Consider the following 23,532-nt stretch of genomic DNA (forward strand, 5'->3'; position numbering starts at 1 on the left):
TTCTGTGCTCTGCTATAAACACCAGAGGAAGATGTAGCCTATGGTATATTGTACTTCTATTTCCTGTACATTTAATGCAGTATCATGAAACATCTTAAGAATGAATCCTATGAATTTATGCTTCACCTCCAGTCATAACGGGAACTGCAATTTTTCTTCTGGAATTCCTAGTCTCTCAATTCTTGTGTAAAAGTTATGCCAGATAGAGAAAGAGAAGGAATCATTTTATAAGGATAAAATAAAGAAGATGAAAATGCATGGTTTTGATATACAAATGAAAGTTTAGAAAATATAAGATTTATTTAACTTCAAAATCTTTTAGACTACCATAACATACACTATCAGAGTATTTTATACACAAATAGTAGAAAGAGAATAAAAGAAATTAGGATACTCATGTCCCTGATCTAAATGTGTCACTAGTTCATCTTCTGGGGCCTCATCTCACTGGACTTTATCTTTAAGAGTGAGAGAACTAAAAGATGTGAATTTCACCACTCTGATCAGATATGTAAAGTTTCCGTGCTAGTTTATCAAGCTTATAGAGTATGCCTGCAGGAGTTAATTTCATTGCTTCTAACAAATATTCCTTTAAACTCTGCAAGCAAAGGATAACAAAACGGAAGTAAAAGATACAGATTGTTGTTATTTATTCCTGATATCAAAAAGGAGAACTGTTTTCAAAAGATCTGTAAGCATACATTAAAACACACACACACACACACACACACACAACAATGGGAGAACAGCATGGTGTTAGTGCTGATATGTATGGTTTATGGGATCACAGCCCAAACTGTACCATATGGGTGGGGAGTTGGAGGCAAGACCAGACATCAAGTGTCATCATGGCTAGGTTGGGTGGGTAGAACTAAAAAGGCTCTAAAGCCATAATATTAGAGACTGTTGACACCGAAACTAATTTTTTCATTGCTATTATTGTGCTCCCTTGATTTAAGCTATCTAAAGCCAGAAATACAGGACAAATGCAGTTTCATTCACTTCAGACAAACATTCTTCCGCTATAGTGGACATTCCTTTCTTTTAAAATGCTCATGAGTTGGAATCTGATGTTGACAAGCAGTTCCTTACAAAGTAATATGAAGACAATCAATAGAGGAAAGTTTGGGGAAATAAATTAGATCTAATCAGTACTTGTTATTTTAAAAAAATCATTCAATATATTGATTTTCCTTCAAGACAATGCAAACTGAACATACTAATTTCCTTCAGTTTCTTTTCTTAGTGCTTTGGTAATACACAATGATAAATTTTCCCACATAATATAGGTTCTATCAAATGATTCCATTTTCCAAACTACTGTAAGCCAGGACTAATCTTATATTTTCATTATTTTGGTAGGCAACACAAGCTGAAAGATGGAGTTTAAGGTCATACTGCAGCATAATTTTTCAATTATTGAAATTTGAGAAAGACACCAGGGTGGTGAGCAATCATCAAGAACAGAAGCGTATTTCAGAATCAGAAAGTAAATTCAATGGAGCAGCTCATAGAACTGAAGTAACAGTTGGTATACTTTAGGATTACTAGTCATGCCCTGGCCATTTCAGTCGCACCCAAGTTTTGTCAATAATATCACATTTGAGGTGTTTATGTGTGTGTGTGTGTGTGTGTGTGTGATGTTTGTGTATGACTAAATACACACGAACACATGCACCGTGTGAATGGTGAACAATGTATAGCAATAAAAGAAAAAAATAAAGCAAGTTTATTTGAAAGCAGGGATTGTGTTTTAAAATATTGGTACTTCCATACCTATGATGGGGTAGGCACAAAATATCTACATTTAAGTGTATTATTGAATAGATGAATGGACAGTGAGAAAGAATTAAAAAAATAAGAATGTCAATTAAAAGAGCCAATCCATCAGATTTCTTTTGGATTTAAATAAGACCAACACTCTCTGGATGGCAAGAATAGAAGCTAAAAATAAAGCTGCATTTCATCTGGACCGTATTACACTCCAGCCTTGCATAAATCACGAGAGAATACTGAAGTAGTTGGATTACTTTCGTCTCATAAAACTAAGCTATTAACATACTCAATAATCAGCTGCACAGCACCCTTCCTATGGTGTGACTTAGGCAATTAGAAAAATTGTAAAGACTAATAATTCACTAAGCATAATATATAAAATTACACAGATTTAGTAAGAATAAAGATATACTGCTGAGATTGGTGCCTGCCCAAGATCATAATTATGTTCAGAGAAGCTTAGTTTTATATGAATTTTGAGCACCAAGAGGACAGTTCTTCCTTACTAAAATAAATCGAAGAATTTTATTTGCATCACTTGGAGAGTAAATTACATGAGTATTTGGGCCATATGTGTTTTCAAATGACACTTAAAGGCAGTGCGAACTTTTTCAAGTTACTTAATTTCTTTGAACCTGTTTCCTCTTCTGTTAAAATATAATCATGTCTCCCTCAGTTAGTGTGAGTCTAAAATGGTATGAGATATGTGAACGAACTTATCTATCAGAGTAGGATCTCTGTTAATGTTTCTTCTTTCCTAAATGCCTCTACTTAACTGTGAGAGGCAGGCTATGGAGAACTGGACACATTCAGTTCACTCAAATAATGACAAATAAAATCACAATCACAGATTTCATGTCTCATTGTCTTATTTCTTATTCAAACTGCAGCCTATTACCTTAACATTTTTGCCCATTCCTATCTGTCTATACCCACAGCATGGAAACCAAATGAAAATGGTTAATTATTCTCTTCTAACTGCCTTCCATGAGAAACCTCAGTTGCTTAACATTCTTGTCTGAAATCTCATAGGATATGGGAGAATGAAAAATGAGAGGAAAAGAAAAATAAGATAGAAGGAAGAAGGGAGGGAGTAAATGAAGTGCAAAGTTTCAGATTCCAAGTATTCCTTCTTAATGGCTTTTATCTGCCCAACATATAATAGTAATTCTAAGCTTAAGTAACATGCAACAGGAATTGTGACCTTATAAAAGTATAGAGGTATCAACTGAAATGCCAATATCCATCTTCACCTCATGGTCCTAGTCCCTCACAACTGAGATAGACCAGTTCACAACAGCCTGAATTATCACTATAATGTATTTATTTTGAAATTTTCTACCCCACTCCTAAATCAGGATCATGAATTAAACAAGGAAGAGTGCACTCTATGGGCAATATACACTGAGTGGCCAGATTATTATGATCTCTGAACGCATAATAATCTGGCCACTCAGTGTATATCCTATATAATAAAAGGCTAATATGCAAATTGTCCCCTATACCAGGAGTTCGACCAGCAGGCAGGACGGCCAACTGCCCATGTCCCCTCCCCCTGGCCAGGCTGGCCGGAACCCACCCATAAGCCACACACATTTTTTATACATAAAAAACCTGATTATCTCCTTTATTTTCTTATTTTAAATTGTGTGAATTCATATTTTATCTCACAATCTTAAAATGACGCCTTGCCATACTAGCAGTCAGCAGCTGTGCGTCGCTGCAGGTTGCCCAGGACCAAACCAGAGAGGGTCGGACCTGCATTGCCACCATTTGTCCACCATCCAGATATCATTACTGACATGTACACATAAGGAACTGTTTGACATTGAAACTGGGACTCAAAAAACTGTTGGCCAAGAAAGAAACTTACTACAGACTGATTCATTTGCCTCTCAGCATAACCATTATTACTTGTCTCATTTTTTGTTCTTATATGTTTATTTCTAGTCTGCAGATGCAAGATCTTTTAAAGAAAAGAAAGGGGGAGATGCCGGAAACCAATCATTGTCTCACTAATTAGAAAGATGTGGACAACCCAGAAGGCTGGTCAACCTTAATTGCTCTGAAAGGTCAGAGCTAATCACTCATTGTTTAGTTGAAACATTGTTAGCTGAAGCAGCCTCCACCTGTTAGTCTCATGTAAATTTCTGCTGATTGGCTATTATTGGAATTTCCTACCTAAAGGCTATGGGTGTATCCCATACAAACTTATATTATAGTCTTAATAAAAGGGATAGCAAGGCCAGAGCCGGGTGTAGTCCTCTCTTGGGCTCCCGCCTGGCCTCCAATATTCCCCGTGCCCCCCCCTCCCCCCAAAAAAAGACATTCTTAAATGGTGTTATCTGAGTCTCAGTATAGTTTTCATTACCAACTCTGTGCTTATCACTAAATTCTCACATTCAGTCCTGATCCTTTAGACCCACATATTTAATAAGCTAAAAAAATATAAATGTTAGGTTGCCATTTGTCCTTTATGACTGATATATTTGACAACTTCCTTCTATATTCCCCATCTCAGTAACATTTACCCAGACAACCAGTCCCGTGACTACAGCACTCCACTGCCTAAAACCATCACAAACTCCCCCTTGCCTTTACAATAGAGTCAAGCCCTGCAATATGCTGGTGTGATAATAAAGAAGATTCGTATTAATGAATAGTAGAAAATCTGAAAAGAGCAGCATCCCCTCAAGAGAACAGGATTCTTGAAATATTTAGGAAATCCTCCTGAACATAAGGGCTCATCAGAAGAGGGAACTTTCCATAGTGGGAAGTTTAAACAATAGGCTCCCCTTAACGAGGCCAGAGGTCTTTGCAGTTGTACACTTACACTTAGATAGGCAGCTCTTTTATCTCCCTTTGCTTTGAATAGACCAGTGGTGTTTCCTATCCATGTACACCAACCAAGAAGTCAAGCTTAAAGAGATGTCTGTGCATATATCTCTGCCTTCTGGATTATCAAACCTAACTGAGCTGACCACCCATAAACCATTTTTGCTAAATGACATTTTCCCAGACAGATCTATTTTTTCCCCTATCAAACCCTTACAAATTCTGGCAGGTCATATATTTCCCTTTTCATTTAGTTCTCAAGCTCCAAAAGTCAAGAATCATGTTTAGGCTCCTTCATTGCTGGGCCCAGAAGCCCAGATGCAGTCCTGGCAAATACTGTTTCCTCCATAAATATTTATGAAACATTTTTTGAATCCACTAATGATATTCAATTTAAACTAATTTGCAGAATAATTTTGGTATGTAAATTATATTGAATAATTAATGCATTAAAATATCCATGAGAGTTGTATTACCCTAAGTTTTGCAATGTATTAATATAGCTTGTCATCATGGTACCTATTCTGTTAATTGTCATAAGGTCTGCCAGTTTTGAATTCTCTGAGTTAAGCAATAGATATCTAGAGCTAATGGTTTTCCTTGGTGGAAAATTAGACTAATTTTAAGGGAGTGATGCATTTTCCTCTCCAGTCTTTGCTCAAAGTGTGAATTATCTTAAAGGTTTCCAAATGACTAATAGGAGTGCTGTGGGTATCCAATGTTTTAGAATGCACATTCAGTTCCTTTATAGTTTCTGTGAGAATCAGAATGAATCTTCAAATAGGAAAATGAATATTTTTAAAATTTTAAATAGGAATTTGGAGAGCACTTACCTGAACAGAAGTCATCAGAATATCTGTCGTAGACAGCTCTACAATCCCGTTCATCACACTCACAGGTGTCTCCATGAATATCTCCCCAGTCTCCAGTTGGGTCAACATCATGGCAAGAACATTCACCACACACACAAGTCCCTACATGGGAAAAATACTTTTATATGAGTCTAGTGAGAAAAAATGAAAGAAAAAGGCTTATATATTACTTTTAAAAAATCTGTGACTTATATTTGAAAAATACATGTATTCAGAAAAAAATTATTCTACAAAGGAAAATTCCATCTAAAGTTGATAGCAGAGATTCTGTAATAAACAAAAGTTATTATCTATGTCAATATTTATATGGAATTGTGGAATATGTCATTAGTTCTGTATTGGTTTGTCTCAAAGATAATACCCCCAAAATTAAAACAGCACAGGATAAAATCCTTGTCCTCAAGAAGCTTCCAATATACTTGACAAAAAGAAAGCTAATGAAAGAAAAATAAGCAAACAACAAACATCTGAATACTAGCATTTTGTAAACTAGGACATAAATACTGTGAGAAATACTGTAAGAGTTTTGGGAAGAAGAAATCAATGTGGGCTGAAGTAATTAGGGTAGATGGTCTGGATATGTAGGGAGATGAGGAAATGTTCTAGGATTGATTGGAAGTAGAACAAATCAAGGAAAGTCAAGAAAGCAAGAATAAGCAAAGAAGGGCAGGGATGGGTGTGGGGATCCTAAGGAATCCCTGGAGCAGAAGGTGCATGTAAGGAAACCCAAGAATAAATTTTGCTAGCTAGGATGAGCTCAACTTATAGAGTATGTTGGATTAAATAGAGAAATATAACTGTGGTCACATGTAGATTTACAAAGGGTAAGTGCCCAGTTATAGATCATATTTACTTTGTGTGAGTTATCAATAATCATCTTTAGAGCAACCAGCTAATCATCATTTGAGGGAAAGATAAAGTTAAATTTCTTTCTTACCTTTCACATCAGAGTAAATTCTAGATAGATTGAAGATTTAAAAATATAAACTAAAATCATAAAATATAAAATAAATATTTTTATTCAAAATCCCAAAAGCAAATTACTATAAAGAAAAATAGAAATAGATCTATATAAAAATGTAAAAATTTGCTTGCAAACAAAACACCAAAAACAAACAGTTGGAATAAATAGTCATATGAGTGCAAAAGACAAAGAATTACTTTCACAAACATAAAAATTCTTAGAAACCAATATGTAAAGGACAAATATGCCTAAAGTGAAATAGACAAAGGCAAAAAGAACACAAATCAAAGATTTTGTAGAGATGTAATGAGGATAGATAAACATACAGATGTTTACCACTCAACCTATGAATACTAAGGGGTGGGGGATCTGTAAAACAACAGTGAGTTAGAATTATTTTGGATGTCAGATTGGCAGAGGTGAAAAGATGGTTAGGATCAAAGATTGGTGAGGTATGAAGTACAAAATAGTACAACTCTGGATGTACCTTTTTTTTTTTTTTCACAATATGTACTTTGAAAATGTGGGAATTTTAGCATAAGAGTCTACTTCAAATAATATATCCACAGGAAAGGAAAAGTACACAAAAGTCTATGTTCAGGAATATTAAATATGATGGTATTTATGTTATTGAAAAACAACTAATGACATAAATATCACTCAAAAAGGAGTTAGTACACTGTGTAGCTTGGATTACCAAGCAGCCATTAAAGGTAAAAATTAGGTTTTTCCTCTGTGAGCATGGAAAGATACCCAAAATACAAGATTAAATGAAAAAAAACTTACAGCCCAGCCGATGTGAATCAGTGGTTAAGTGCCAACCCATGAACCAGGAGGATAGGGTTCAATTCTTAGTGCACATGCCTGGGTTGCCTGCTCAGATCCCAAATAGGGGATGTGCAGAAGGCAACAAATCAATAATTCTCTCTCATCATTGATATTTCTCTCCCTTCCTCTCTCTGAAGTCAATAAAAATATATTTTAAAAAATTAAAAAATAGTATGTTTTAATTTTTGTAATAGTATGTTTTTGATTTTTGAAATTCATCATTTGTGTGCTCCCTGTCATAACTGTAATTTTGCTACTGTTATGAAATGTAATGTAAATATCTGTGTTTTCTGATGGTCTTAGGCGACCCTGCTAGTGGTTCTCAACCTGTCATGACCCACAGGTTGAGAACCACTAGCAGGGTCGCCTAAGACCATCAGAAAACACAGATTATTTACATTACAGTTCATAACAGTAGCAAAATTACAGTTATGAAGTAGCAACGAAAATAATTTTATGGTTGGAGGTCACCACAACATGAGGAACTATATTAAAGGGTCATGGTATTAGAAAGGTTGAGAACCACTGACTTATAGAAATGAAAAATATTTTTTCCAGTTTCTAGATTTTTATATTTTTATAGAAGGAAATATGACCACTTAGTCATTTCATCAGGTAGGCAAAGAACACCTACAGCATGACTCTCTTTATCCATCAGCCCAGCTGACGAATTTACAGTTTATATCAACAATTAACTCAATTTAAATGATATTTTGTCAATAGTAATATATTTTTTAAATGTATGCCTAAGGCCAGTCTAAATTTCATATTGCTTTTGATACCATTTCCAAATACATTGTGTTCAATATGACATTTCTATTATTGTATATAAAAGTTAAATGACTCTATGTCAATTCTGTATTTCAACCAGGACTTCAATTGATTCATCATTAAGAGGAGATTTTATTTTTTTAATGTTCTCTGGATAATTAGATGCTCATGCTGTAGATGGTTCTGTTAGTCAAGAGACATTTAACAGAAGTATCTACAAGAATTGCCTTTTAGCTGCACTATGCTATTTCTGGACGGCCGCCAAAGAAATTACAGTTCCTATGTTAACTATTTGCTCAGTGAAGCTTAATGAATGACAGTAGCTTTCTAATTTTTCTGTTTTCTACTCAATAAAAGACAAAAGAGAAAATTGTTGGTATAATAGATGTTGATTTTCATCAAAGTCAATGACTATCAAAGATGACTTCTTCCCACACAGAGGGAAATGCAGAGAAAAGGAGTGTTAACAATTAAGAGCTCTGTTTGCCTCCCAAATCCATAGTAATGTGTATGAATGACACACCTCTGTTACTGCAGATTTTGCCATCTGGTGATGTGCATCTTCGCTTGCTCTCCCAGGGGGTGATATCACACTGGAATTCGCATTTATCTCCATGCCAACCAGCATCACAGTAACAGTTTCCACAGTAACACTTTCCATGGCCTTTACCCAAAATGAATTTTATACAGTGAGGAAAAAAGCAACTTTAAAAGCAGAATTAACTTTCTACCTCTTTATGATCATTGTCGCTTTCTGAAATAATATATCTGCTTCACACTTATTGCTTAAAATAATCAAATTAAGTAGCTTCTCCCCAAAACATTATAGTTATGCCTATACTTACATAATCACACACACTGAGCAAGTCAAAGTGTCCTCTAACTTGTCCTAGCCAGGCAGCTGATTAAAATGAATGCAATTTAAAGAAATGATGGGAAAGACTGTGAATGTCTATTACATTCAAATCTCAAATGTATGCACCAAACTCAACTTCTTGAATTGGTCATTAAAATATTTTATTTGAAATCAACTACTGAGAAACCAATGGTGTGTATTTACTTGGATGCATATTATTAATGACTGGACCATTGCTTAAACCAGAGGAAATGTTTCATCTTTTCATTCAACTGTATCCCACAAACTGTTGTGTTCCTCCACATGGAAAAGAGGTTTTCAGCTAAATCAATGTTTAGAACTCATTTAGATCAATGAAATATCCTAGACTCTGGATCTCACAGTCAAATTCCCACCATTATTGTGAAGGGGACACAAATGATAGGTTAGGGCTCCCCATCATTTTGTGTCCGGATATCACCACACCCTTTCAAACTGTTACCCTACTTGTTTGTATTTGCAACCAATAAATCTGTAATGAATCATCACGTCATCACTTCCTGTATCTGTATCTATCAATCCTTCTACAAATTCCCAAAGATGGCAATTCTTTTATATCACAAGCCTCGGAAACTTGAGGGCTACCCCGGAAAATAGCAAGACAACTGTGTACTAAAAGCTTTTCCTATGAGTCAGGATTTTAAAATCCTTCTTATGTCTTCCCTTTTTGTAGTTATGCCATCCAACCATGAATGTGTGTTTCTTATTCTTATAAATACGATAAAAACCAGGGTCACACTGTGTTTTTTAGTCTATTTTTTCTGTAATATAGGAATTTATGTTTTATCAGAGTCTATGGCTAAAGTCTTTGTACTTCCCTCTTCTTTCTCCCACAGCCATAATCCCAGAGGATCCATGGGAAACTGATTGTGAAGCTATTTTTCTTTCTAAATACTATGGTTTTCCTGGCCAATGGCAAGAACATCAGTAGGGTTTCTTGTGCAACTCTTGTCCTTCAGATGAGACTTCTTTCAAGTGGACACACATCAGAGGGACAAGGAGGAAGAACAAGAGATGAAGAGAAACTGCTCTAATGAGATACAGAGAAAGAGACCCATGCATACAATTCCATGTGTTCTGTCGGAATAAGCAATAACTGGGAAATCCATTTAAAAAACACACACACCTTTTCTTAACCAATATGATCATTTCCACAACAAATTTAATTTAATTTATTCACAAAAGCAAATATAAAGGCTATTAAACTATGCATTTATATTTATAATTACATATTATAATTATATGTATGTATTATACATTTTACTTATGAACTTAAAAATATCTCTGCATGTACACACACACACAATATGACATTAAAATGCTACATCACAAGCCTCAGAAACTTGAGGGCTACCCTGGAAAATAGCAAGACAACAGTGTACTGAAAGCTTTTCCTATGAGTCAGTTTTTTCAAAAAACTTGATTAACTTCTTAAACCAGAATTTATTTCTTCTGTAATTTCAGGAAATTTATGTAAGCAGCTATATATGTAAGGATTACTTTGACATTAACAAATGATCATAAATCTACATTCTTCACACCAAAATCTTTGTATATTTATAAAATTAAGTATTCAATTTCAGTTTTACTAAAAAAAATCATTGAGGTAGAGGTGAAAAAGAAAAGAAAAATCATGTAAAGCTACACCTTTATGCATGTATAGAAATGTAAAACAAGACATATCTGAATAATTGAGATAAAATAAAAGCTTCAGGACAATACACATTCTGGACAATAAACATCATTCTTTGCTTTGCGTAAACTGTTGGAGCAAAAAAATCTTTTTGCATTGCTTCACTGATGGACTGTAGAATCACCTCTCAACAAATTGGCTTCCTGTGGATGACAGGTGGAAAGATCTACAAGCCCAGTCAATGTCACCCCCAGAGGATTTACCAGGGAGCTGGGATCTGGTCAGAGACTTTGCACCATGAAATTGCTTAAGCCTCAAACAAATGGGAATATAAGTGAAAGGTTGAGAGTTAAAAATCTCTTATTGTGTTGTTGTTTCAAGTTAAATGTTTACATTTACAAAGGCAAATAGACTTTGCTTTGGTGGTCTGTGTCAGAACACCTTGGCCCCAAGCATGTTCCATTCCTCTTTTTTTGATCTGTAATAATTGGAACTGAAACAACAGGAGGACAAATACATCATATTTATGGGTGTATTTATCTAATTGTTCGAATTATTTTGGACTGAGCCCTTTAACAGAATTCTCTGAGCAGTATCTAGCTTAGGTCACTGGCTTGAAAAAAAGAAGACTTTTGCATTTGTTTGTTTTATCCTGGTGGATTGTCCATCAATGAAGCCAGAGAGTAAGAATCAAGCAGACCTAAATAAGAATATCTGGATGACCACGGGAATTGGAGCTCTAATTTGTTTTCGTAAGAAAAAGGACAGTTTGTCTTATGTTATTGACACTTTCTCAATGGCCTCTGGTTCCTCCTGGCCCCCTTTGCCCCTGATCCTTCCAAGGAAATACTCTTCTGAAATCACCTATTCTGCAAACAGAATAGAATTCCATTGGCTGGAATCTTGTCAGAGATAAATGAAATAAGCAATTGCTTATTAATAGAAAGGTGATATTTCACTAAAACAAATTATAAACTGCAGAGAAGGGTTTACCTAAGCTAAAGGGATTTTCATTGCTCTCTACTTTCCTCTCCTGTGTCAGTCATGGTTGCAAATTGAAACTCTAGGAACAGGCTTGCAGGTAGGTAAACAGAAGAGAGGGACACTATGGGTGGTGAGAAGGAGATCTTCTCACGGAATACCACATCCTGGGCACTGATGCAGTTCTCATTGGTGAGGGTTCAAGAGTACAGTCTTTGGCATTACCTAATGAGTGTGAAATACTTATTGCAGTGCTTGGCACTAGCAAGCATGCAATCACTGGTACAACAGAAAAAATGATTTGAGTAATGGTACATAATAAAGATCATGAAAAATGTTATCTGTGTGTGTGTTGGGGGGTAAATAAATACTAAGCTAATAATCCTATTGGTCTCATGTCTCCAATAGGACCTGAGACCATTTAAAGGCTAATGACTTAGAAAGAGAATGAAATTAAAATATGCAATTGAATGATTGGGAGAAAAGAGACAATAAAAGCATATAAGATGAGCAGAAAAGATAAAGTCCAACTTGGACCACTTCAGAACTATGTACTAGTTGGCCTGCTTGACATAGATCTGACTCTCCTCCAGCAATAATCTGATTTTGCATTTAAAAAGTACAAGTTACTTTGAATGCCTTAGTATAACTTTCCTTATATAAAATGTTTTCCAAATAATGTAAGTTCAGATAAAATTCATAAAGCTGGTGCAGAAAATTATATAGAGATAAAATCACAGTGAAACAGGTGAAAAATCAAGTACTTTATTAATTTCTGCAGTTAATATACATACCTCCACATATTTCTTCTGTTTCATCATCTATGCATTCTCTATCATCACACTCACAAAATTTGCCATAAACGAGTCCATTTCCATCTGAATTATCACACTTACATCTGCCACAGTGACATGTACCTAAACCATTAAAACAAAGCAAAAATTATTTGTCAAATGCATACAAATTATACTTAATGAATTTTAACCTCTTTCAAAGAGAGAAAATTCAAATTAATTTACTATTGAAATTATGTACTTTTTTGGGTATGCTGAGATAGATAACAATACATTCTTAAGATTATTGTAGCACAGAAATTATTTTTTCTAGCACAGCCATTATGATTGACCTCTAACAGTTTATGAATTTAAATTTGACCTCCTAAGTGCAAAGCTGCTTATTTATGTCCTTCCAATCAATGCATGAATGAATACCTTCTGATTTACCTGGGTCTAAAGTGAACTAAAGCAGAAAATTCTAAGCTTTGTGAGGAAAGTAACCTTACTTATCTGCCTCACCAGTATTTACTCAATGCTCGGTACAATATTTGAGCACACTATTTATGTAATAAACATTTGTGGAATTCATTATCAAATGCATAAATGAAAAATGTAGCTGCCCCTAATAATTTCATATCCACAGTGTCAAACTGATATACATAATCTAATGACAAGGAACCAGAATGGGCTTTCTTAGGCAGAAAAGCCTATGAATTCATCAGAACTACAAGGCAGCTCAGGGTGATAGAGGCACTGGAGTTATCTGGTCTACCATATACCATATATTCAGCCAAGTTTGAGGATTTGACTACAACCCTTGAGAGTGATTTCACTGACAGTAAAACAGCATTTAAATGATACTGAGAGATAGAATGTCCATTTAAGGAACTTCCTTTGAATACTTATTTTTCAATTTTTAATTGATATTACAACATGCAAGACAAATTGAGATTTAACCACTCACCAGACACCACCTTAGACTCTAGAATATAACAGATCAACTCAGTCAAATCCTTCTCTCAGATTTTTTATATGAGCAGAACTCAATGTGATAAAGTAAATGGAGAAGTGCAAAGTGTTGCAAAAGCATATAGCAAGGGGATTTAACTGACACCTGAAAGTCAAAGATAGGGTCCCTGGAGAAATAGCTCTTATTTAAGCTGAAAACTGAAACCAAGCCAAAAAAAAAAAAAAAAAAAAAGAGCTAAGAGAAATGAGAGATACTGGAGAACAATAATGTGAAAGTGGCATAAAAAGAAGTTGTCAACTAAAGGTGCAATTTATGGAAGTCTTATATGTCATATTCAAAATTTTGAACTGTAATACAAGAATAGGAAGCCATAAATATATTCACAACAATGGAATCATGTGGTAATTTATGAATTTTTATCAGATTACTCTAGTTGTCATATGAAGAATAAACTGAAATGAGGGAAAAGCAGATATGAGGAAAGAATTATTGCACAGAAGGTAGAAGATGACCGAAGTGATGGCAAGGACTTTAGAAAGAAACAAATACACCTTTTGTAGAAGAATAGACAAGTTGGTGACTGATTGGGCTTGACTTGGTGAAGAATAGGGAGGAACCAGAGATGATATTGATGATTGACTTGAGCCACTCGATACTGGAGAGTCTATATGTGACCTACTTGAAAGATCTTGGGTTTAGGTAAACGTGTAGCCAAATCCAGGTTTTAATCCCCACTAGCTATATTTTTAAAAAGTATATCTTTTTATTGATTTTTAGAGAGAGGGGAATAGAGAGGGAGAGAGAGAAACATATATGTGAGAATGAAACATTAACCCACTGCCTGTTGCACACCCCCTACTGGGGATCAAGCCTACAACCCAGGCATGTGCCCTGACCAAGAATCAATCCCAGAAACCTTTTGGTGCACGGCACAATGCCAAACCAAATAAATCACACTGGCCAGAGCTAGCTACACCTTTTTGAGGTCATTACTTTAATCTTTAATTCAAATTCCTTATCTACAAATGATATCTACCTCATAGAGCTGCTGTGAGGACTAAGTGATAAATATCAACCAGTCATCTTTCTAAAAACACTACCGTGTCTAGTATATAGTAGTTTTTCAGAAAACTTTGGGTTTTTCCTCTTCTCCCATTAAGATACGTAGTATATTTCTCCAGGTACACTTTATATTTATGCACCCCTGTTTTTATATCCTCTGAATGATTCTGTTACTCTAATCACTTGAAATTTGTTATTAGCTATAATACTTATTTTTATCTTACATTCACATATAAATGTGTGATTTTGCAGAATTTGAGTTTATTTTTCTTCCTTGAGAATGCATGTATGAATTTTACTTTTATTAAACTTCATTTTCTTGTGTGCTTTTTTCTGAAAATGATTTTAACTTATAAAAGTTCATTTTAAATCTAATGCTATAATTCATGGTACTGCCTCATTTTATTTTTTCTTTAATTATTAACCTTATTTTTTATTGTCACATTTATGCTGTCTTTCAACCATCCACATATGTATTTATTAAATTTTCTTGTTGCTTATTATATTATTGGAAAACTATAGGAGATAATAAGATGGAAAACTATAGGAGATAATGAGATGAATAAAATTATTGGAGATAATAAGATGAATAAAATTAAAACTAAGTAAATCATAGACCAGGCAGAAAAAGCTAGATAATCAATAATTTATACAGGGGTGGGCAAAAGTAGGCTTACAGTTGTAATAAAAAAATAAGATAATAAATAGTAATACAAGAATAAACTCTGTGTTTCACATACAACTGTAAACCTGCTTTAGCTAATCTTTGTGTATGTGTGTGTATATATGTATATATTTATAATATTTTATATATATAAAACCAGATGATGCAAAGACATTTGCAATAGATTTGTGACAAATGCTTTATAGAAAGTATAAACTTAAATCCTAGTCTGGCTCTGTGAAGGAGGAAAGGCACAATAAAATAGTAAGTTCTAGAGTTGGCACTTGACCATGGATAGAATTTCAACAAGTGGAAATGAAGAAAAGACCTGATGTTGAGGAAAGAACTTGAGCTAAGGATTATGAGTGGGGAATTAAAGGACAGTGAAGCATCTAACCTGAGTTTGGAGAAAAGGTTAGGTTGAAGCCAAATAGTAGAGGATCAAGACTACTAGTGAAAAATTTTAGAATTTATCTGTTGGAATTCCAGGAGTCTTCATGGTTTTGGAGAGAGGTATAACATAGGAGTGTGTGCAGTAGTTATTTTCAGGAAAGATAGGAAGAAACAGTCTCTTCCTCTGAATTCTATAACTTCTCACTGACATCTCCCACAGGCAGGCTCACTACCATCCACACATTGGAACCATTCCTGGCTGATGTAGGAAGCTTACAACAGCTCAAAGACTTCCTGTCTCACCTACCAAGTAGAAATCACAATTGAGGCTCCAAGATATGGCATATGGAAGACCAGGCAAAAGTGCCAGACTCCTGTGTTCATGCTATGTCATACTGCTTCTCTCTCTTGGTTGCCAGTTAACTCAGGGTCTAAGACTGGTCTTCTGCTTTATGCTAGATTATTTTAGCACAGACATGTCATTCTGACTAATATAGCTGTCTTTCTCTAGGATAGCTTCCCAGTTTTGAACATTGGCCTATACCCTGGTGCAATGGCATCACACTTCACTTCACCCTGCAGAATGCACTTGCCTTTCTGGGCCCCTACAGAGTCAGAAGATTCTGGAACTCCATTAGTCCCCAGCTCCATCTCATCCTGCCCTTCAGTCTTATGCCCCACTCCATTTACCTCTTTTCCCCTTCTGCTCCAAGCTACTTCCAGAATACCACATTGTAATACGACGTGGAAAGAAAGACTAGTAGAAAGAACTCATACACTAATGCAATATGAGGGGAGTGGTTCTGAACTAGGCTGGTCAAAATAGGACTATAGGCTATAAAGAACATTGTTGGGTCAATTGAAAAAACTGGAATATGAATGGCAGATTGCATAAAAGTATTATATTAATGTTAAAAAATATAGGGACACAGATATCTGAGAAATATGTTTTGTACCTTACTAAATGTTTTTATCTATTAAAAGAATTATGTAAAATTTCTCCTTAAAGATATCTTAATGTATTGTATCACATGTTTAGATTTCTTATGTTGAAACATCTTTGGATTCCTAAGCTAAAATCTACTTGTTGAGTATATTGTTAAAAAGAAGGGGAAAAAACACCCCAATACCTTGAATTTAACTTGAAAACAAAATAAATAAATCCAAAAAATAAAGAACAAAGAAACAAACAAAATTCAAGTACTAATACTTAAAGAAGTTTGGAAAGCATAAAGTTTTCAAAACAAAAGAAGCTGTGTGGGGATGTGAGGAGTGAGTGTGTGGTTGCACACACATTTGGAGGGGTGGTTGTTATGAACTGGAAGTAGAGAAATCTGATTGAGAGAAAAGAAAAGACTGAAAGAAGCAAGAATATCCGTAAACACAGATGGCCTGGCTGCTGAGACCATTAGTCATGGCCCCTGATTGGTCCATTCACATCTTGCATTGGATATGGCTCTGATTCCTGGGAGCAGGAGCAAAACAACCTCACTGCACTTAGGCTGCACAAGAGCAATTTGTTGCAAATCAAAAACTGTGGAAAGGTCTTATCTCTGATTGCAGGACTCGACCAACAAAGTGAGCTTCAGGAGGGAAGGTATTCATGCATGTAGTCAAATCCTTGCTTATAACAGGAAGAGCAAAGGCTCAGACCACTGGATATACCTAAGAATTACACAAGAGTTTTAAAAATCAACTATAGTCCAGACCATACCCTGAAACAACTGAATCACAGCCTCTAGTTTAGGACACCAACATTCTCAAGTTCAATCAGGTTGCAAAAAAGCTGACTTTGAGGCTCCAAGTGACCAAATGTTACGAGTATTTAATTATAGTAATACTAGAGGCCCAGGGCACAAAATCGCACTACCCCACCCACCTGCGTGCACCTCTCCAAGCTCGCAGCCCTGCCCACTTGCGCATGCCTCACTGTGCCCGCCCGCCTGCCGCCCAGCCCGCCCGCCAGCTGCCAGCCTTGCTGCGATCAGAGCCTGTGGGCCACGGGGGAGGGACTGAGAGGTGCTCCATGCACCTCCTGGTGACAGGTCATTTGGTTGTTCCAGCGTTCCGGTGTTATGCCCACTGGCCTTTTATAATATAGATAAGAAGCACTAAAGCCTTTAGAATTTAGTTTTGGACAACAACCTTGCTTCTTTAATACTATCAATTCAATTTATTAAATAAACATTAACAGAGTTGTATATTATATACATGCCAATGGAGATATTTTATTTGTAAGGTTTAATCTGTGTTAGGTAGTCTTCTATGAAATCTAAAAGTTAATATTATAAAAATCAAAGACAGATTCTATTACTATTTTCATTTTAAAGATATTAAGAATGAGGAATAGAGGGATTAATTGACTCTCCCAATGTAACAGAACTAATAAAATGAGGAGGTGGAATTTGAACTTAGACAATTTGGCTCTAGGATACTTGTTTTGATCATTAAACAGTGGAAAATGAACATTACATAGTTGTTTTTTCTGCCCTCAGGAAAATGATAATGTATTGATGACAAAGATTAGGTATGAGATGAACTTTCTAATGAGAAATGCTTTGGTTTATCATATTTGCTACATCACTATTCATCATCTCTGTCCATTCCCGAATAATGGGCTCTGGATCAGATGTTATCCCAGATGGATATGACCAATCCTATTTTTTCAAGGTATGGTTTGGGAAGTGAATCTTCTGGGATTCAGGGCTGTCAGGGTACCAACATCAAGCTGACCAACACCAATTCTGCAAGGAATGGGGCTCCTGCCTCCCTGCTGTCAGGGTTTGGGGTGTGGGTGAACAGGATTCGGGGCTGTCAGAGCATGGACAGCAAGCTGACCAATGGCTGATTCTGGGAGGAATGGGGCTTCCGCCTCCTTGCTGTCAGGGTCCAGGGTGCAGGTATCCGGCTCCTGCCTTCCTGCTGTCAGGGTCTGGGGTGTGGGTGATCAGGATTTGGGGCTGTCAGGGCGCCAAGAGCAACCTGGCCAACAGCCGATTCCAGGAAGAATGGGGCTCCCGCCTCCCTGTTGTCAGGGTCCAGGGTGCAGGCATCCAGCTCCCGCCTCCCTCCTGTGAGGGTCAGGGGCGCAGGTGAATGGGATTTGGGGCTGTCAGGGTGCCGACAGCAAGGTCTAGGTCAGTGCTCGACATAGCTACCAGCTGGTGGTCTGGTCACTGGTCATTCTGGTTGTTATGCTGTAACAGCTGCTGGGCTTTTATTATATAGGATTGGCTGAAAACCATTGAAATTGAAACTGTATGAAACTGTAGTTATTTTATTTTTAAATAGGGTTTGGGTTATTAATTTTAACAGCTTTTCTGTAAATTTCTAAAAAATATTTTTAAATGATTTCTGTGAGAGGTAAAAATATTTTGATCAAACAAAAAAGCTTGCTATCACTATATTCTTTAATGAGTGTCACATAGTGCATCAAAAACTTCTATTTAATTAAAAAGGTTTGGTTTTATTTGATGGCTAACAACTCTGGATCTATAAGAGAAAATAATTAAGTCAGTTTATATAAATAATTTTTCAAAGATTTATTTCAGCATTCAAAATCAGGGCTGACAATGTACATCAAATGTTATCGGCGTATTGTTTCCAGTGAATTTCCTACTTGAAGAAGGCATTTGGAACAGCTGGAGAATATCAAACTTGCCAGTCTCAGCAAGATGACATTTTTTTCTATTGATTTATATGAATTTCATTTCTAAAAAATAGACTCAGAAGCAGTCTCATTCAGAGGTTCAAAATTCCAAAATGCATAAGTACTTCCATTAAAAACCCAAATTTGATTATTTCACTTAAGAATCTTTATAGAATCAAATTCTTACCTGCATTAGAGCAGATGATATCTTGAGAATTCTTGCACATTTGGTTACTTTTTTTCTTTGTCAGGTCACAATTAGTTGGGTACTGGCAAGCATCCCCAGACCATCCTTTGTCACATTTGCACTTTCCACAGTCACATTTACCATGGCCTGATGATTTAACAACATTCAGTTAGACTCAAGTTGTTTTCCAAAAAACAAAAAAACACACATTATTATAACTAAAAGACTTAAGGGTAATGTTGGTTCAAGATTGAGCTATAATAAATTCAAACATATATATTACAGTGAAGAAAGGCTAATGATATTATATACAGTATAATGGAGTATGTAAAATTTATTTAAATAACCAACTTTGAGAAATCATGCTAAAACATTAATTTATAGAGACATTAGGATAGATAATAAACCAGAAGTGTAATAAACATAAAAAAATCTAGCATAGAAAAAAAACAACCAACTCAGTACCTCCACATTGCAGAGACAAAAGCCCAGTAAAAATTATTTTTATGTAAGTACATTTTATAGCACATAAAACTACAAATTCTGAGTAAGGAATCTTACATGAATCTCCACTGAACTAAACTTTGGCCTTCTATTTATTTGAATCTAACATGTAATAAAATTGTGTAGATATATAAATATCACCTTGGGTAAGATTGACATGAAAGTTAAGTATATAGCTTGTTTCTCAATGAGGAAATTTGGTTCAAGAATCAGAAGAATAAGACCCACATTCATCTATTGTGGGTCTTATTCTTTTGATAGAAGTTTATCAACCTTTCATGCTCTCAAATCTACATTTTGCTGTTTTTATTACTGGGATCGTTAACTTTATTAAATCTGCTTAAGAAGCCTACTAATGTTTTTATTGGCTACATATTAATTAGACTGAAGTGCAAAATATGTATAATCCTTGGCCCTTGGCCAGAAGAATTTACAAGTTCAAAATTGAGACTGACATATGAAGAGAACTGATGTCAGACTTTCTGTTAAGTTTGAGCAATACAGTTTATGACGTATAGAAATAAAAAGGAAGAGACTTTCTGGACTTCCTTGAGCTTTAACTAGGCCTTGAAAGGTGAGGAGAGCTTGAATGGGTTGCAGGGATATTCTTTTTTATTTTATTTTATTTTTTTATTTATTAAGGTATTACATATGTGTCCGTATCCCCCCCATTGTCCCTCCCACCCCCCACTCATGCCCTCACCCCTCTGGTATCTATGTCCATTGGTTAGGCTTATATGCATGCACACAAGTCCTTTGGTTGATCTCTTTCCCTTACCCCCACCCTCCCCTACCTTCCCTCTGAGGTTTGGTGATCTGATCGATGCTTCTCTGTCTGGATCTGTTTTTGTTCATCTCTTTATGTTGTTCATTATATTCCACAAATGAGTGAGATCATGTGATATTTATCTTTCTCTGCCTGGCATATATTGTAATATTACTAGAGACCTGATGCACGACATTCGTTCATTGGGTGGGGGAGGGTGTCCCTCAGCCTGGCCTGCACCCTCTCGCAGTCCACCCCGAGGGGTCCTTAGTGCTGTTGCAGAGGCGGGAGAGGCTCCCATCACTGCCGCTGCACTTGCCAGCCATGAGCCCGGCTTCTGGCTGAGCGGTGCTCCCCCTGTGGGAGCATGCTGACCACAAGGGGGCAGCTCCTGTGTTCAGTGTCTGCCCCCTGGTGGCCGGTGTGCATCATAGCAACTGGTTGTTCTGCCGTTCGGTCGATTTGCATATTATGGTTTTATTATATAGGATGTCTTAATGCCTGAAATTCATAGACTACAATGGAATGGAATCATTGATCTGGTGCTAACAGTTATTCAATGTGGCAGCCAAAATCCACATGATGAGGTCCAGATGGTCAGTCAGAATGAATGGCTCAGTGGTCCCATTTGGGTAAGTTCAACAGAGCCTTCATCTATGATTGGCTGTGATTTTAAAAGTCCTCTGTGTGTGACCCAGTCCATGTAAATGTTTCTATTCCTGTTGCATTTTTCAAATTAATTATTCTACTCCACAAACAAAATCTTGCATGCACCGTAATTGTAATTCACTTCATCCAATGCACATTACTCTTTCAAATTGATTGTATCATTTTGCATTCCTGTCTGGTCCTACATGATAATGTTAACCTCCGCCAACTTGGTATCATTCACAAACATAAGTGATCTCTCCTGCCAACCATTCAGTCTATTTATAAATGTATTAAGCCACATTCTTGAAGGAGCTAAGCCTTTTTGATAAACAAAGTGTGTTGGAACTGTAAGGACTCTTAATATTAATGTATTAGGTTAAAACACATAAAATTATCACTTTTCTAAGTTGAATATCAGCTATTTCTTATCTTCATCTCCATATAAAGTCTTCATATCAACAACAATGTTAACAGAAATGATTTAGAAGAACAAGGAATATGGTAGTAATGACTTGCTAAATCTGGAATAAAAGAATACTCAGTGCTTATTTTATATTGGATTGGACACCTTATTTGGAGATAAATATACAATTTTTAGAAAGAAAATTATCTTCAGATGATTTTTACTCTTTATTCACAGTTAGGAAGAGCTTTGGAAAACATTGGGGAATAAGGTGATGATATTATTGTGTTAATCTCCATTGAAGTATCAATAACATGGTTTTTAAAAATATCACATTTTTCAAAAAAAAATATCCATTGTGTATTATTAGCTCTCTAGGGCTTCCATACGAAGTACCAAAAGCTGAATGGAGTAAAACAACCAAAATAACTCTTTCATATTCCAGAACCCAGAAACCCAAAAACAAGGTGTTGGCAAATGGGTTCCTTGTGGAAGATCTTAGGAAGAAATACTTCCACACCTTTCTCTACATACTGGTCTTTTCCTACAAATTTGGTGTTCACTGGCTTCTGACAGCTTAGCTGTAATCTCTGTTTCTCTCTTCACATGCCTTTTTTCTCTGTGTCTGTGTCTTCTCATTTTTCTACTTATAAGTGCAGTCATTGGATTTAGAGCCCATGTATGACCTCATCTCAACTCAATCACATCCAAAAGAACCTTATTTCCAAATGTCACAGTCACAAGCTCCAGGTGCTAGGACTTTACACAACTTGTAGGGGAATATAGTTCAAACTACAATGTTTGCAAATAATATATCCTAATTATTTTCTTTCCTAACTTTAATTCGTGTAGAAGATGGGGCAATTTTTTTCTCCCATGTATGAAAACAAACTGGCTTGGGCTGGCAGCAACTCCCTCCTCCCCATTTCTGTCCTGCATTGGGAGGGGCCTGAAAATTTGTACAGACATCCATTGTTAAATCCAAATTTTATTCCATTGCTTTGCTGGTCCCTCCCCTCCCTTGTTCCTCCCACAATACTTGCTCCTTATCCACCAGCCAGCCTAAAGACAAGTGAACTGCCATAGACCAGGAGAAAGACACAACTGGCTCTCAAAGAAAGTTGGGGACCTTTGGGGTGAAGGGACCCAGGTCTCAGACACCTCAGACTAGGAGAGCAAAGGTGGCAGGTGCCAGGGTTCCAGGTGGCCACATCCTTCAGCTTCTCAGACCTACTATACCATTCTGGCCTTGGGAATGAAGGGTCAAGAAGAGGTAGAGCAGAACCTCTAAATCATGAGCCCCAGAACAAGGCTCCATTGCACAGGTCAAAGGATGGCTCCTGACCTGTTGGTTGAATGTTCTCCAGTGCACCCAAAGGTTATGGTTCGATTTCCTTTCTGGGCATGTGCCTGATTCCCAGTAGGGGGTGTGTAGGAAGCAGCAGATCTATGTCTCTCTCTCACATCCAGGTTTCTCTCTCTCTCTCTCTCTCTCTCTCTCTCTCTCTCTCTCTCTCTCTCTCTCTCTCCCTCTTTCCCTTCTTCTCTCTCTAAAATCAATAAAAACATCCTATATAATAAAAGGGTAATATGCAAATTGACCCAAGGCAGAAGGACCAGGAATGACCAGTCGCTATGATGCACACTGACCACCAGGGGGAAGATGCTCAATGCAGGAGCTGGTGATTAGTGCGCTCCCACAGGGGGAGCTCCACTCAGCCACAAGCTGGGCTGACAACAGTTGTGAGGACAGTAGCAGTAGCCTCTCCTGCCTCCTCTGCAGCGCTAAGGATGTTCGACTGTTGGTGGGCCTAAGCTGTCAGTTGGACATCTGCCGAGGGCTCCTAGGCTGCCAGAGGGATGTCTGACTGCCAGCTTAGGCCCAATCCCCCTGGGGAGCAGGCCTAAGCCAGCAGGTGGACATCCCCAGAGGGGTCCCAGACTGTGAGAGG

At 36.6% G+C, this 23,532-nt stretch overlaps 1 protein-coding gene across 1 annotated transcript in view; it reads right to left on the reverse strand.

Annotated features, from left to right (window-relative positions):
* ITGBL1 (integrin subunit beta like 1) overlaps positions 1–23,532 on the reverse strand; it is a 209,698-nt gene that overhangs the window by 99,635 nt on the left and 86,531 nt on the right. The window contains exons 3-6 of the mRNA XM_080660967.1: positions 19,257–19,403; positions 12,350–12,472; positions 8,570–8,710; positions 5,445–5,585 (exon numbers count right to left, since the gene is read on the reverse strand). Of these exons, the coding sequence (XP_080517093.1) occupies positions 5,445–5,585; positions 8,570–8,710; positions 12,350–12,472; positions 19,257–19,403 (552 nt within the window). The remainder of the gene's footprint in view (positions 1–5,444; positions 5,586–8,569; positions 8,711–12,349; positions 12,473–19,256; positions 19,404–23,532) is intronic.

The sequence above is a fragment of the Plecotus auritus genome (genome assembly GCF_963455305.1).
Source record: "Plecotus auritus genome assembly, chromosome: 3".
In the NCBI taxonomy this organism is placed as follows: domain Eukaryota; kingdom Metazoa; phylum Chordata; class Mammalia; order Chiroptera; family Vespertilionidae; genus Plecotus; species Plecotus auritus.